The sequence below is a fragment of the Pogoniulus pusillus genome, chromosome 4 (assembly GCF_015220805.1).
Source record: "Pogoniulus pusillus isolate bPogPus1 chromosome 4, bPogPus1.pri, whole genome shotgun sequence".
Classification (NCBI taxonomy): Eukaryota; Metazoa; Chordata; class Aves; order Piciformes; family Lybiidae; genus Pogoniulus; species Pogoniulus pusillus.
Window position 1 is genome coordinate 46624724 of NC_087267.1, and position 13748 is coordinate 46638471.

The 13748-nt window shown below is 52.8% G+C and overlaps 1 protein-coding gene across 2 annotated transcripts in view; it reads left to right on the forward strand.

Annotated features, from left to right (window-relative positions):
- Positions 1–10767, forward strand: part of NET1 (neuroepithelial cell transforming 1) — a 91457-nt gene extending 80690 nt beyond the window's left edge. For both annotated transcript variants that reach the window (XM_064142755.1, XM_064142756.1), the window contains 7 exons: positions 403–465; positions 1386–1482; positions 2191–2267; positions 3153–3410; positions 4862–5032; positions 6856–7042; positions 8616–10767. In XM_064142755.1, the coding sequence (XP_063998825.1) occupies positions 403–465; positions 1386–1482; positions 2191–2267; positions 3153–3410; positions 4862–5032; positions 6856–7042; positions 8616–9016 (1254 nt within the window). In that variant the 3' untranslated portion in view covers positions 9017–10767. The remainder of the gene's footprint in view (positions 1–402; positions 466–1385; positions 1483–2190; positions 2268–3152; positions 3411–4861; positions 5033–6855; positions 7043–8615) is intronic.
- Positions 10768–13748: the final 2981 nt, after the last annotated feature.

Here is a 13748-nt window from a genome sequence, read left to right on the forward strand (position 1 = left end):
TTTTTTCCTGTAGTTCTTAGACAAATCTTCTCGTGACAACACAGAAGCTGACTAAAGACGCCTGGGATTTGACCTCTGTGGGTTTTCTGGAGTTTGGGGTTTTTTTGTGTGTGTGCTGGCCTGTGTTAAAAGCTGTGATTTAAAAGGGGCTAATATTTAATTTGGCTTGTGCACGAGCCTCAGGGCTTTCACACACTTGTAAGTGATGTTGCTTTCTGGGAGCTGGCAAAGGCAGCAGATTTACTGGAGATGGTGGTGTCCAGGTGCCATGATTTCAGATGGCAAAAGCCCCTATTCAGGCTGCAGAGACAGGATGTACATTATGTGAGCCTTCTGAAAGGCTCTTTCAGAAGAAGACTGGCATTAAAAATGACTCTTCGTTCTCTATCCCTGCCCCCACAGGCAATCTATGAGATGTCCAGGGGAGAGCAGGACCTAATCGAAGACCTGAAGCTTGCCAGAAAGGTGAGTGGTGTCATGTCCTGCACTCAGTGTGGCCAGCAGGAGTAGAGAAACAATTGTCCCCTTGGATTGGACACTTGTGAGGCCACACTTCCAATTCTGGGTTCATTTTGGACCCCTCACTCCAAGAAGAGACACTGAAGTGCTGGGGTGTGTCCAGAAAAGGACAGCAACATTGATGAAGGGTCTGGAGAACAGGTCTTACAAGCAACAGCTAAGGGAACTGGGATTGTTTAGTCTGGAGAAGAGCGAGGTGAGGAGAGACCTCATTGCACTCCACAGCTCCCAGAAATTAAATTGGGCTGGTCTCTTTTTCCTAGTGTCAGGTGATAGAATGAGAGGAAATGGCCTCAAATTGCACCAGGGGAGGTTTAGATTCCATATCAGGGAAAACTTCTTTACTGAAAGAGTGGTCAGGCAATGGAATCAGTTTCCAGGGAGGTGATGGGGCCACAGATGTTCAAGAAATATGTGGACGTGGCACCTTGGGACGTGGTGGTCTTAGGTTGACAGTTGGGCTCAATAACCTTGGAGGTCTTTCCAACCAAAACAGTTCCATGATTCTGGTTTACAGATAATAATGAGCTCCCTTTGCACCTTCACACATGACATAGCTTTATCAGGCCCAGAACCCACAGCTGGAAAGCTGGCCTAGAAGGTTGGTTTGGTTGCAACAAACCCATCAAAGAAAGAACTGTGCATTGCAGTCCTGCCCAGCTGCTCGTGGAGCCTCTCTCCTAGCTGAGAACAGTTCAGACAGCAAAGTCCTTTTCATACAACAGTGACTGGTTTAGTGATCCCAGTGGATGTTGCTGTTCCTGATGGCCTCACTTCCTGTCTGTCTCAACATCCCCTGGTATTTAAATTGTCAGCCTTTGGCCTGGGGGATTGGAAGGTGTTTTAACACCAGTGTTCTTTGACAGGCCTATCACGATCCCATGCTGAAACTCTCTATCATGTCTGAGGAGGAACTCACCCACATATTTGGGGACTTGGATTCTTACATTCCTCTGCATGAAGGTAAGAACAGCTGGATCATTTGCACCTGTGATATTGACTAACTCTGCCAGGCTGAAGATGAGCCAGCAGTGTGCCCAGGTAGCCAAGATTGCTAATGGCATCCTGGGCTGGCTCAGGAGCAGTGTGGGCAGCAGGACGAGGGAGGTTCTTGTGCCCCTGTGCTCAGCACTGCTCAGGCCACACCTTGAGTGCTGTGTCCAGTTCTGGGCTCCTCCGTTGCAGAGAGATGTTGAGGTGCTGGAAGGTGTTTGGAGCAGGGCAGCAAGGCTGGGGAGGGGCCTGGAGCAGAGCCCTGTGAGGAGAGGCTGAGGGAGCTGGGGTTGTTTGGCCTGGAAAAGTGGAGGCTCAGGGCAGAGCTCATTGCTGCCTACGACTTCCTGAAGGGAGGTTGTAACCAGGTGGGGGTTGGTCTCTTCTGCCAGGCAAGCAGCAACAGAACAAGGGGACACAGTCTCAAGTTGTGCCAGGCTGGATGTTGTTAGGAAGTTGTTGTCAGAGAGAGTGATTGGCATTGGAATGGGCTGCCCAGGAGGTGTTGAAGCCAAGCCTGGCTGGGGCACTTAGTGCCATGGTCTGGTTGACTGAACAGGACTGGGTGCTCGGTTGGACTGGCTGAGCTTGGAGCTCTCTTCCAACCTGCTTGATTCTGTGGCTCTCTGATCTTGCTGGGGCATTGTTGTAATTTCGATTTCTGTGTTTCAATTTCAGACTTGTTGGCAAGTTTAGGAGAAGCAACAAAACCAGATGGAACAGTGGAGCAGATCGGGCCCATTCTTGTGAAGTGGGTGAGTACATGACTTGGAGACAACGGGCTGAAAATGACTTTCAGAAACCTTTCAACCTAGAAGCCAAATATCCCTGAGCTTTTGTAGCCTTGAGTGAAGAGACTGGCCCGGAAATCCTGGCTCCAGTGGAAACAATGGGCCTCTGTCAGCTTGTAATGGCCACCATTTCACCCTGGAGACCTGGGCTGGTGTGGCTGCAATGATTTGCTGATTTATACTGGAAGTGTCTCTACCTTCTGGACTCTTTGTCTCTACTGTGCTTTCAGTGGTGTTATCTATCACTGTTGATCTCAAACAGCTGAACTTCAAAGGCACTGCAGGGAGGATGCCCTCCTCCTGCTCACAAAAGACTGCTGCTCTGTTAGCTTCTGTTAGTGAGCAGAGTAGCAAGGTATGGGAAGTGGAACTCCCCGAGTTTGACATGTCCTTGTGACAAACCCTGTGAGGAGAGGCTGAGGGAGCTGGGGGTGTGCAGCCTGCAGCAGAGGAGGCTCAGGGCAGAGCTCATTGCTGCCTGCAGCTGCCTGAAGGGAGGCTGTAGCCAGGTGGGGTTGGGCTCTGCTGCCAGGCAAGCAGGGACAGAAGAAGGGGACAGAGTCTGAAGCTGTGCCAGGGGAGGTCTAGGCTGGATGTTAGGAGGAAGTTGTTGTCAGAGAGAGTGATTGGCTTTGGAATGGGCTGCCCAGGGAGGTGGTGGAGTGGCTGTGGCTGGAGGTGTTGAAGCCAAGCCTGGCTGGGGCACTTAGTGCCATGGTCTGGTTGATTGGCCAGGGCTGGGTGCTAGGTTGGGCTGGCTGAGCTTGGAGGTCTCTTCCAAGCTGGTTGATGCCATGATTTGCTTGTCTTACATGGAATCTGACTGTTGGCTCTTGTGTTCTCCTGCAGTTACCACGTCTCCACGCCTACAAAGGTTACTGTAGCAATCAGCTGGCAGCCAAAGCACTTCTAGATCAGAAGAAGCAGGACCGCAGAGTGCAGGACTTCCTGCAGCGCTGCCTTGAGTCTCCTTTCAGCCGCAAGTTAGACCTCTGGAGCTTCTTGGACATCCCTCGAAGCCGACTGGTCAAATACCCTCTGCTCCTGAAAGAGATCCTGAGGCACACTCCCAAAGACCATCCTGATATCCAGATTCTGGAAGAAGCCGTAAGTCATACTGATTTCATCACCTTTTGTCCTGGCTGTAGCATGTGGTTCTGGAGGTGCAGAAAGCTTTCTTAAACCCACCTTGATGTCATGGAGGAGTTTTCTTGGAGGACACTAAGCTGTGACTGTAACCCTTAGTGAGAGATCAGGCAGACTTCATCAGTTGGAGTTCTTCAGCAGCACTTAAAAGGAAGAGGTGTGTCAAGGAAAAAAGTGTCCAGCAGTTCTAGGGAGATTCTCCTCCCCCTCTGCTCTCGTCTGATGAGAACACACCCAGAACACTTTAGCTGGTGTTGGTTGCCCCAGTTCAAGACAGACAGGAATCTACTGGAGGGAATCCAACAGTGAGCTGTGAGGACAACTGGGGACTTGAATATCTCTCCTGTGAAGAAAGGCTGAGAGACCTGGGGCTGTTAGTCTGGAGGAGAGAAGGCTGAGGGGGGGTCATCTATAACATCTGAGGGGTGGGTGTCAAGGTGAAGGTGATGGTCTCTTTCCTGTGGCACCCAGTGATACAAGGGGTGGGTGTCAAGGTGAAGGTGATGGTCTCTTTTCTGTGGCATCCAGTGATCCAACAAGGGGTGGGTGTCAAGGTGAAGGTGATGGTCTCTTTTCTGTGGCACCCAGTGATCCAACAAGGGGTGGGTGTCAAGGTGAAGGTGAAGGTCTCTTTTCTGTGCCATCCAGTGATAAAAGGGGTGGGTGTCAAGGTGAAGGTGATGGTCTCTTTCCTGTGGCACCCAGTGATCCAACAAGGGGTGGGTGTCAAGGTGAAGGTGATGGTCTCTTTCTTGTGGCACCCAGTGATCCAACAAGGGGTGGGTGTCAAGGTGAAGGTGATGGTCTCTTTCCTGTGGCACCCAGTGATCCAACAAGGGGTGGGTGTCAAGGTGAAGGTGATGGTCTCTTTCCTGTGGCACCCAGTGATCCAACAAGGGGTGGGTGTCAAGGTGAAGGTGATGGGCACCCAGTGATCCAACAAGGGGTGGGTGTCAAGGTGAAGGTGATGGTCTCTTTCCTGTGGCACCCAGTGATCCAACAAGGGGTGGGTGTCAAGGTGAAGGTGATGGTCTCTTTCCTGTGGCACCCAGTGATCCAACAAGGGGTGGGTGTCAAGGTGATGGTCTCTTTTCTGTGGTGCCCAGTGATACAACAAGGAGCAATGGGTATAAGCTGGAACACAGGAGGTTTCCACCTCAACATGAGGAAAAGCTTCTTTCCTGTGAAGGTGACAGCACTGGAAGAGGCTGCCCAGAGAGGTTGTGGAGTCTCCTCAGGAGACTTAAAAAACCCACCTGGACACCTGCCAGTGTGGCTTGCCCTTGGTGATCCTGCTTTGGCACAGGGAGGTTGGACTTGATCTCTGGAGATCCCTTCCAACCCCTACAATTCTATGATTCTACACCAGCTAAGGTCCCCATTTAATGCTTTGTAAACATTTTACTTTCCAGATATCCATAATCCAGGGGGTCCTCTCTGACATCAACCTGAAGAAGGGGGAGTCAGAGTGCCAATACTACATTGACAAGCTGGAGTACCTGGATGAGAAGCAGAAGGACCCAAGGATTGAAGGCAGCAAAGCTTTACTGTGCCATGGGGAGCTGAAGAACAAAAACGGACATGTAAGTCCCTTGGGTGCAGGGTAATTAATCCTCAGGTTTGAAAACATTCCCTCAGAGGTTGTTCCAACTGTTTGTTAGAGCAGGAGCTCTTTCCATCTTCAGGATTAGTTTAGACAATTAGCTAAATATAAAAAGCAGAAAAGAAAGCACCTGATGGCACTCTGCATTTCAGGGTGTAAGGGGAAAGTTTCCCACTGACAGCTTGACAATTGGGCCTTCAGAAGCTGGAAAATAATTAGCCTTAAATTACCACCCAAAACATGCTCTGTGCCCCAGCACTCCATCAAAAGGGATTTCCTGCTGGCTGTTTACTTTCAGGTGCTCTGACATTCCCCAGCTTTGTCAAACAAAAGCCTTCCTGCAAAACCTTGTTTGCCTTTCAGCTGCACTGCCAGGAGTTTATCTCCGGCTGCAGTAGCACTGAAAGACCCTCCTGTACTCCAGGGTATGCTGCATTTTGTTGGGCTTGTAGAAGCAACCTCATTTTCAACATCAGCTCTTTCTGCTTGGTTTGGGTTTTTTTGGTTGGACCTACCTAATTCACAGAGTCATAGAATCAAGCAGGTTGGAAGAGACCTCCAAGCTCAGCCAGTCCTACCTAGCACCCAGCCCTAGCCAGTCAACCAGACCATGGCACTAAGTGCCTCAGCCAGGCTTTGCTTGAACCCTTTCATGATAAAGTGAAGATGTTTCCTGGCACTTGGCCAGTCAATTATCTTGTTAAAAAGGAGGATGCTGTTTCATTTGAAATGGTGAAGGGTTAAGTGATTGTTGGATTTGCAAAGTATTTCAGTTACTCTGCTAAAAAGGGTCACAGAGCACTGGAACAGGCTCCTCCAGTGAGGTTATGGAGCCCTGTCTGGATGTGTTCCTGTGTGACCTGAGCTAGATTCTATGGTCCTGCTTTGGCAGGGGTTTGGACTCGATCTGTAAAGGCCCCTTCCAACCCCTAACATCCTGTGATCCTGTGGGTTGTTCTTCTGTTCAGTTCAGCCATTCCACCTCCACTCCCTGGAGGTGTTCAGGAGAAGCCTGGATGAGGCACTTAGTGCCATGATCTAGATGACTGGACAGGGCTGGGTGCTAGGTTGGACTGGATGAGCTTGGAGGTCTCTTCCAACCTGCTTGATTCTAAGATTCTGTGATTCCACTGCTGCACCTGTGAAGCATTTTGTGTTGTCAGAAAAGATATTGAATCAAAATGGTTTGGGTTGGAAAGGACTCTAAAGATCATTCAGCTCCAACCCCCTTGCCATGGAAAGCGACACCTTCCACTAGACCAGGTTGCTCATGGCCTCATCCATCCAGGCCTTGAATGCCTCCACGGAGGGGACATCCACAACCTCCCTGAGCAACTTGTACCAGTGTCTCACCACCCTCTCTGGAAAGTATTTTTTCCTAATCTGCAGTCTAAACCTGCCCTCTCCCAGCTCCAATCCACTTCCCCCTCATCCTATCACTACAAACCCTTGTAAAAAGTTCCTCCTCAGCTTTCTTGTAACTCCCTTCAGGTACTGGAAGGCCACTGTAAGGTCTTCCTGGAGCCTTCTCCTCTTCAGGCTGAACAACCCCAACATATTGCTTCTAATCTTCCTGGGTTTGGTCTCTGCAAACCATAGCTCACGTTCTAAAGGGTTGTTAAACAATAAACCTGTTGATGTAACTCTAGGCTGTGCTACCACTCCCAGGGCCCTGAGGAAACTTGGGAGGTTAACATAGGTGAAACTTGAGATAATGTGGCCTTGAATCCCAGGAGGATATCCAACCTCTCAGGATCCAGAGTACAACACCCTGCTCATGTTCAGATGTCTTTCCCCTTGCAGAAACTCTACGTCTTCCTCTTCCAAGACGTCCTGGTGCTGACCCGGCCGGTCACCCGCAACGAGCGCCAGGCCTTCCAGGTGTACAGGCAGCCCATCCCTGTCCACGAGCTGATCCTTGAAGACCTGCAGGATGGTGATGTGAAAATGGGAGGGTCTTTCCGAGGAGCTTTTGGCAACTCTGATAAAGGTGAGGACCAAACCACTTCACCTGTGTGAGTGTCCCTTTCTAAAGACAGGTTGAGCAATCTCTGCTAGTGGAAGGTGTCCCTGCCCATGGCTGGGGGGTTGGAACTAGATGGTCTTTAAGGTCCTTTCCAACTCCAGGCTATTTCATGATTCTGTGGTTACACTTGGCTGTGGATCCCACAGACTGAATCATAGAATCAACCAGGTTGGAAGAGAGCTCCAAGCTCATCCAGTCCAACCTAGCACCCAGCCCTATCCAGTCAACTAGACCATGGCACCAAGCGCCTCATCCAGTCTCTTCCTGAAGACCTCCAGACTGAGGTTCCTTTGGGAGAACTTGGGTCAGCAGTAGTGTGTCCAGCAGGACTGGGGGTGGGATTGTCCCCCTCTACTGGGCAAATCCTCAAATCCTGGGTTCGGTTTTGGGCCTCGCACTCCAAGAAGGATATTGAGGTGTTGGAGCAGGGCCAGAAAAAGGGCAACAAGGCTGCTGAAGGGTCTGGAGAACAGGTCGTGTGAGGAGCAGCTTGGGGAGCTGGGGGTGTTCAGCCTAGAGGAGAAGAAGCTGAGAAGAGAACTTCTGGTTCTCTACAGCTGACTTAAAGCAGGTCGAAGGTAGATAGAGGTCGTTCTCTTGAGGTCCAAGTGACGGCACAAGAGGAAATGTCCTCAAGTTGTGCCAGGGGATGTTTTAAAGTCAGGCAGGAGGAGCAATTTCTTCCCCAAAAGGGTGTCAAGGCCTGCAACAGTCTGCCCAGAGCAGTGATGGCATCCCCATCCCTAGAGAGACTTCACAGCTGTGCAGATGTGGTGCCATGGCTCAGCGGTGAGCTGGCAGTGCTGGGTTAATGGTTGGGTGACCTTATAGGTCTTTTCCCACCTAAACAATTCCATGATTCTCTGGTGTATGTTAACGTGTCCAGAGAAGGGCAACAAAGCTGGTGAAGGGAACACAAACCCTGTGAGGAGAGGCTGAGGGAGCTGGGGGTGTGCAGCCTGCAGAAGAGGAGGCTCAGGGCAGAGCTCATTGCTGTCTGCAATTACCTGAAGGGAGGCTGTAGCCAGGTGGGGTTGGGCTCTGCTGCCAGGCAATAGAACAAGGGGACACAGTCTCAAGCTGTGCCAGGGCAGGTCTAGGCTGGATGTCAGGAGGAAGTTGTTGTCAGAGAGAGTGATTGGCATTGGAATGGGCTGCCCAGGGAGGTGGTGGAGTCTCTGTGGCTGGAGGTGTTGAAGCCAAGCCTGGCTGAGGCACTTAGTGCCATGGTCTGGTTGCCTGGCCAGGGCTGGGTGCTAGGTTGGACTGGCTGAGCTTGGAGATCTCTGCCAACCTGCTTGATTCTATGATTCTAACATCCACCTTTAGGCTGTCTCTGCTGGGTGTTTGCTGGTGCTCAGATTAGAAGACCTCTATCTCTGCCAGCTTCTAGGACTCTGCCTTCTTATTTTTGTTGGAGTTTTGAACCCTTTTCCCTAAGGCACAGCAGGGCAGCCCAGGCCATTTGTCTAGCAATGGAATCTCTAAATATTGAGCTAAGACCTGATCTGCTTTTTTTCCCTCTGTTTGCCTCCAGCTAAAAATATCTTCAGAGTTCGTTTCCAAGATCCCTCTCCTGGCCAGTCCCACACGCTGCAGGCCAACGACGTCTTCCACAAGCAGCAGTGGGTCAACTGCATCCGAACCGCCATCGCTCCCTTCCAACCCAGCACCACAGCAGCAGAGCTGAAGGACCTGCCAGAGCTGAGTGAGGAAGGTGAGGAGAACAACCCCTCCGTGCCCAACATCACAGCCCAGAGGAGGCAGTCAGCCACATCTGGCATCACCGAGATGGAGCTGGACGAGAACGCCTCTGAGTGCGCCTCCGCCTTGGACTCGGAAGAAACCAAAGGCACCAAAACTCAGAGCACATCGTCTGGGCACAGGAAAAGCAGGGAGAATCAGCTGAGTGAGAAGAGGAAAGAAACCTTGGTGTGAGGAAGCTGAGGACAAACTGTTTATTTATAAATACCTGTGTACATTTTCCTTCCAACGTGTGAGCACCGCGGAGTCGCTCTGCTGAATGGGATCTTGGGGTTGGTTTTCACGTTGTCATGGCAGCTACTGGTATCCAGCTCGCTGTTGGAACTGGGGTCTGGTTTTTAACCTCCTCCACCACCACATTGAACCTGGAGTTTAAGTGCCACAAGAACCCAAAGTGCTCTTTCAAACCTGCCACGAGCAACTTAGTTGCTCGTGGCAGGTTTGAAAGAGCGCTTTGGGTTCAGAAGGATTTCCACAGGTGGGGTTTGAGGGTTTGAATTGGGAATTAGAGGCTGGAAAGTGAGGGTTTAAAGGCTGGAAAGTGAGGATTTGAGGCTGGAAAGTGAGGGTTTAAAGGCTGGAAAGTGGGAAAACTTAGGTTGGCACTACAAGCCTGGTGGCACCACCTCCTCCCTCTGCCAGGCTGGGGATTGGCTCAAGGCTGCAAGGCTCAACACCTGAGCTCACATTTTCTTCTCACCTGACGAGGTTACAGTGCATGGTTAGAAACCATCTTCTTGAGGTGGGGGGGGAGGTGTAAAACCAGAGCCCAGGTTCCACAGCTTCTCAAGTTACCTACTGGAATCTTTGATCTTGGCGGTGTCCTTTGTACATTCCTCATTTGCAACTCTTGTAACCTGCCAGACTATTTAAATGGTTGGGGGCTGGGGGGTGGCTTTTATTATTCTTAGTCCTTTCGTTTTCAGTTTGGGGGTGTTTTGTGCAGGTTGGGGGTGGGAGGGGAAGAGTTCTTTGGGGTTGTTTTGTTGTTGGATTTTTTTTTTTTCTCTTCCTTTTCCTTTGTTTGGTCTTTTTTTACTTTTGTATTTTGGTGGTGTTGTTGTTGCTGAAACTTGGCATTTCCTTTCAACTACTTGATCCTTCTGGCCCTGAGCTCTGCAGGCAGTGTGGGGTTCCTCGCCTGGCTGCACAGCTCTGGCCCTGGGGGCGAAAGCAGGAGCGGGTCACGTCCGAGCTGATAATGATTGTGAGGAGAACTACTCCACCTGTGACCATGAGGAACCTAGAGCAGCTCGTGGTTGTACGCTCCTGGCCCGACTGAAAGAGAACTGCATTGCCTGAGGAGGGGGGGGTTGTAGGAAGGTCGTTAGGCAGGTTGTAGAGGGTCTGGGGGAGGGAGGAGGAGCAGTGGCTAGAGTAGCAGGGAGCGAAGGTAGATGATGATGATGTTGTTGTTGTTGTTGTTAGTGTTGTTGTCGATGTTGCCTTTTGGAGATGAAATGCCAAAGAGGCAGGACTGGAGGCAACCAAGGGCTTATTGCATGTGGTAGAAAGGTAGAGAAGAGAAAGAGTGGATGAGATGTGTGGACAGAAGAGGTAGTGGTTGTAAATACTCATAGCGGCGACACTGCCGCGGTCTAGTGGTCCAAAGAGAGGCCTAAGAGGTGCCAGCTCGGTGACCACGCTGTGAAGAGATGCAAGGGGCAGAGTGGTGACAGCTTTGAGCACAGCCAACAGGTTGTTCCCTGTCGTTTGGAGTGGTGGTGATGGGACAAGGACAGCAATCCCACCCTACCCATCCTTGAGGAGCCATAGCTGCTGTGTAAAGGGTTGTGGGTGCCTGTCACCTGCTCGGCCAGGGACGGTGGAAAGGGGGAGAGGGTGGACGTGGGCACCAGCAGGTGGTTCTCTGTAAATGTGTTGTACAGCTTCCAGTGCCAAGTACCATTAAACTCCTGACAGTCTCTTGCCTGCCTCCTTTGAGTCACTGCTGGGAATCAAAGAATCAAGCAGGTTGGAAGAGACCTCCAAGCTCAGCCAGTCCAACCTAGCACCCAGCCCTGCCCAATCAACCAGCCCATGGCACTCAGTGCCCCAGCCAGGATTGGCTTCAACACCTCTAAGGACGGTGACTCCACCACCTCCCTGGGCAGCCCATTCCAATGCCAATCACTCTCTCTGACAACAACTTCCTCCTAACATCCAGCCTAGACCTCCCCTGGCACAGCTTCAGACTGTGTCCCCTTCTTCTGTTGCTGCTTGCCTGGCAGCAGAGCCCAACCCCACCTGGCTACAGCCTCCCTGCAGGCAGCTGCAGGCAGCAATGAGCTCTGCCCTGAGCCTCCTCTGCTGCAGGCTGCACCCCCCCAGCTCCCTCAGCCTCTCCTCACAGGGCTCTGCTCCAGGCCCCTCTCCAGCCTTGCTGCCCTTCTCTGGACACCTTCCAGCACCTCAACATCTCTCTGCAATGGAGGAGCCCAGAACTGGACACAGCACTCCAGGGGTGGCCTGAGCAGTGCTGAGCACAGGGGCACAAGAACCTCCCTTGTCCTGCTGCCCACACTGCTCCTGAGCCAGCCCAGGATGCCATTGGCTCTGCTGCCCACCTGGGCACTGCTGCCTCAGCTTCAGCTCCTCTCTGCCAGCACCCCCAGGGCCCTCTCTGCCTGGCTGCTCTCAGCCACTCTGGCCCCAGCCTGTAAGGCTGCTTGGGGTTGTTGTGGCCAAAGTGTAGCACCCTGCACTTGGCCTTGTGATCCAGATGACTGATGAAGAGAAGTGGCCCCAGCACTCAGCCCTGGGACCTCCAGGCAGCTGTGGTTGGATCCTGGCCCCTTTCCTGGCTCAGCTGCTCTGGGTGCCACGCTGGCCAGGCAGGACACGAGCCGGCAGTTGCAGTGCCATGTGCGGCACGGAGCCTGCCAGCCACCGCCCTTGGTGAGCCATAAAACAGCTGCCTGACTCACTCCAGGCCTTACATCACTCCCCTCCCTTCGTGGGGGGAAAAGGAGAAGTGGCAGACATCCCTCCCCTTCTGCAGAGCCAAAACCACCTTCCTCCAAAGAGAAACCACCCCCCAGTGCTGGAAAGCTCTGCCCTTGTATTCACCACCTAGATGAGCCATCAGAAGCAGCAGGCAGACCCTACGTGGCAAAATCCCCTCTGCTGGGGTGGCTGAGGAGCACCCATGTAGCTACACCACGATGAAGCCATCAGAGCTCCCCAGTCCTCCTAAGAAGCTGCTGCCTGACCACGTTAGGGATGTGTCTGGGCATGGCTGCAGCTCCTGGGGGGAGCAGTTCTGCTTCTGCTTCCACACCGGCTCAGCAGGGAGGGTTTCAGGTTTGCAGGGACAGGGCTGAGCTGTGACCTGTGAAGCTGAGTTTGGATCTGGAGGAGGCTCAACCCTTCCCAAGCAGGGAGTAACTGGGGGGAAAAATAACCAAAAGCTTCCTTTTGCCTTAAAAAAGAAACCAGACATTAATGAGCTGCTGGGGCTCAGGGCTTGGCCTCACCTGAAACCCTGCAGAGAGCCTCCCACCCATGTGGTGATGTGTCCCTGAGCCATCAGGCCGAGGCTGAAGCTCCCTCTGCTTGTCCTGCAGCCGACAGCAGATTAGCCAGGAACTCACATTTCCATCACCCCACAGCTCCTAGTGGGTCTTATCCCTGCTCCATCCCTCGCAGAGGAATGTGCAGTCCTCCTCCTCCTCAGCCGTCGCTTTGCTAGACTAAACAATCCAGGCTTCCCTGGTTTCCTCCGGTGCTGAGCTCCACAGGGTCTTGGCCAGGCCTCTTGCCTGTCCTGCTGAGCCAAGACCCCCCAGCCTGTCTGTGAGGAGGCCATGGGACAAGCAGGGGGAAATACCAAGAGCAGAGGGGGCAGCTGGACCAGCACCATGGCTCCCAGCCCCTGCCTCCTCACGGCCCCATGTGGTGATGCGTCCCTGAGCCATCTCCCTTGTAGCCAGGGGAAGAGCTGGCACCCATGCCCAGCAGATGTGTGGGCACCTCCACCTTCAGTACACAGCTCCCCAGCCCCTTATGTACCTTTCTGAATCCACCCAGCTCAGGCACTACGTGCAGAGAGGAGCCAACACAGGCAAGACCTTCCTGGAGCTGAGGTCAGAGCAAGGCACATCCCTGTCCTTAGCATCTCCCCAGCATCCCGATCCCAGCCTCCCTCCTCTGCCGTGGTGACGTCTGACAGGTCCCAAACTGAGACCAGACTCCCTTTGTTTGGGCTGGGGAAGCTCAACTTTAGGATCTACCCTGAAGTTTCCCCCCCCCTCAGCTTTGGAAACCTCCGTTAGAACCCTGCCTAAAATCAAACACAGCCACCAAAGCCCAAACACACTCCAGGCACCAGCCCTTGGAGACCCCCCTGCAGCCACTGCAGGAGCACAGCTCAAGCTCAGCCTCTCCAAAACCCACTGTTCCTGCTGGAACTGCTGCCAGGATTTGTGGAGGTTCCTCCCCACCGAAGAACACCCAAGAGACCAACTGACCTCAGGACGTCTGGGCCGGCCAGGGGGCCCCACGGAGGTTTCCCTGTCGGAGCTGCTTCCCTCTCTGCCTCCAAACGTCTTTTTTCCACCGTGTCATCAGCCTCTCCCCCCCCCCGCCTCGTCTGCAGTGCAAACCCAGACGTCGCACATCTGCACACATCTGGCCTCCAGCTATGAGCTGCACAGGCTCAAGATGATCCAACTGGAGGCTTTTCACCGTCAGCTCTGGGGTTCTTTGGCTGCTGCACAGGCAGAGCACTCAACGCCAGACCTGGAGTGCTGGGCTGCAGCAAGAGCAGTGTGGGCACAGGGCAAGGGAGGGGATTCTGCCCCTTGGCTCTGCTCTCCTCACACCCCACCTGCAGTCCTGGGGGCAGTTCTGGAGCCCCCAGAACAAGAAGGACATGGAAGTGTTGGAGCCAGTGCAGAGGAGGCCA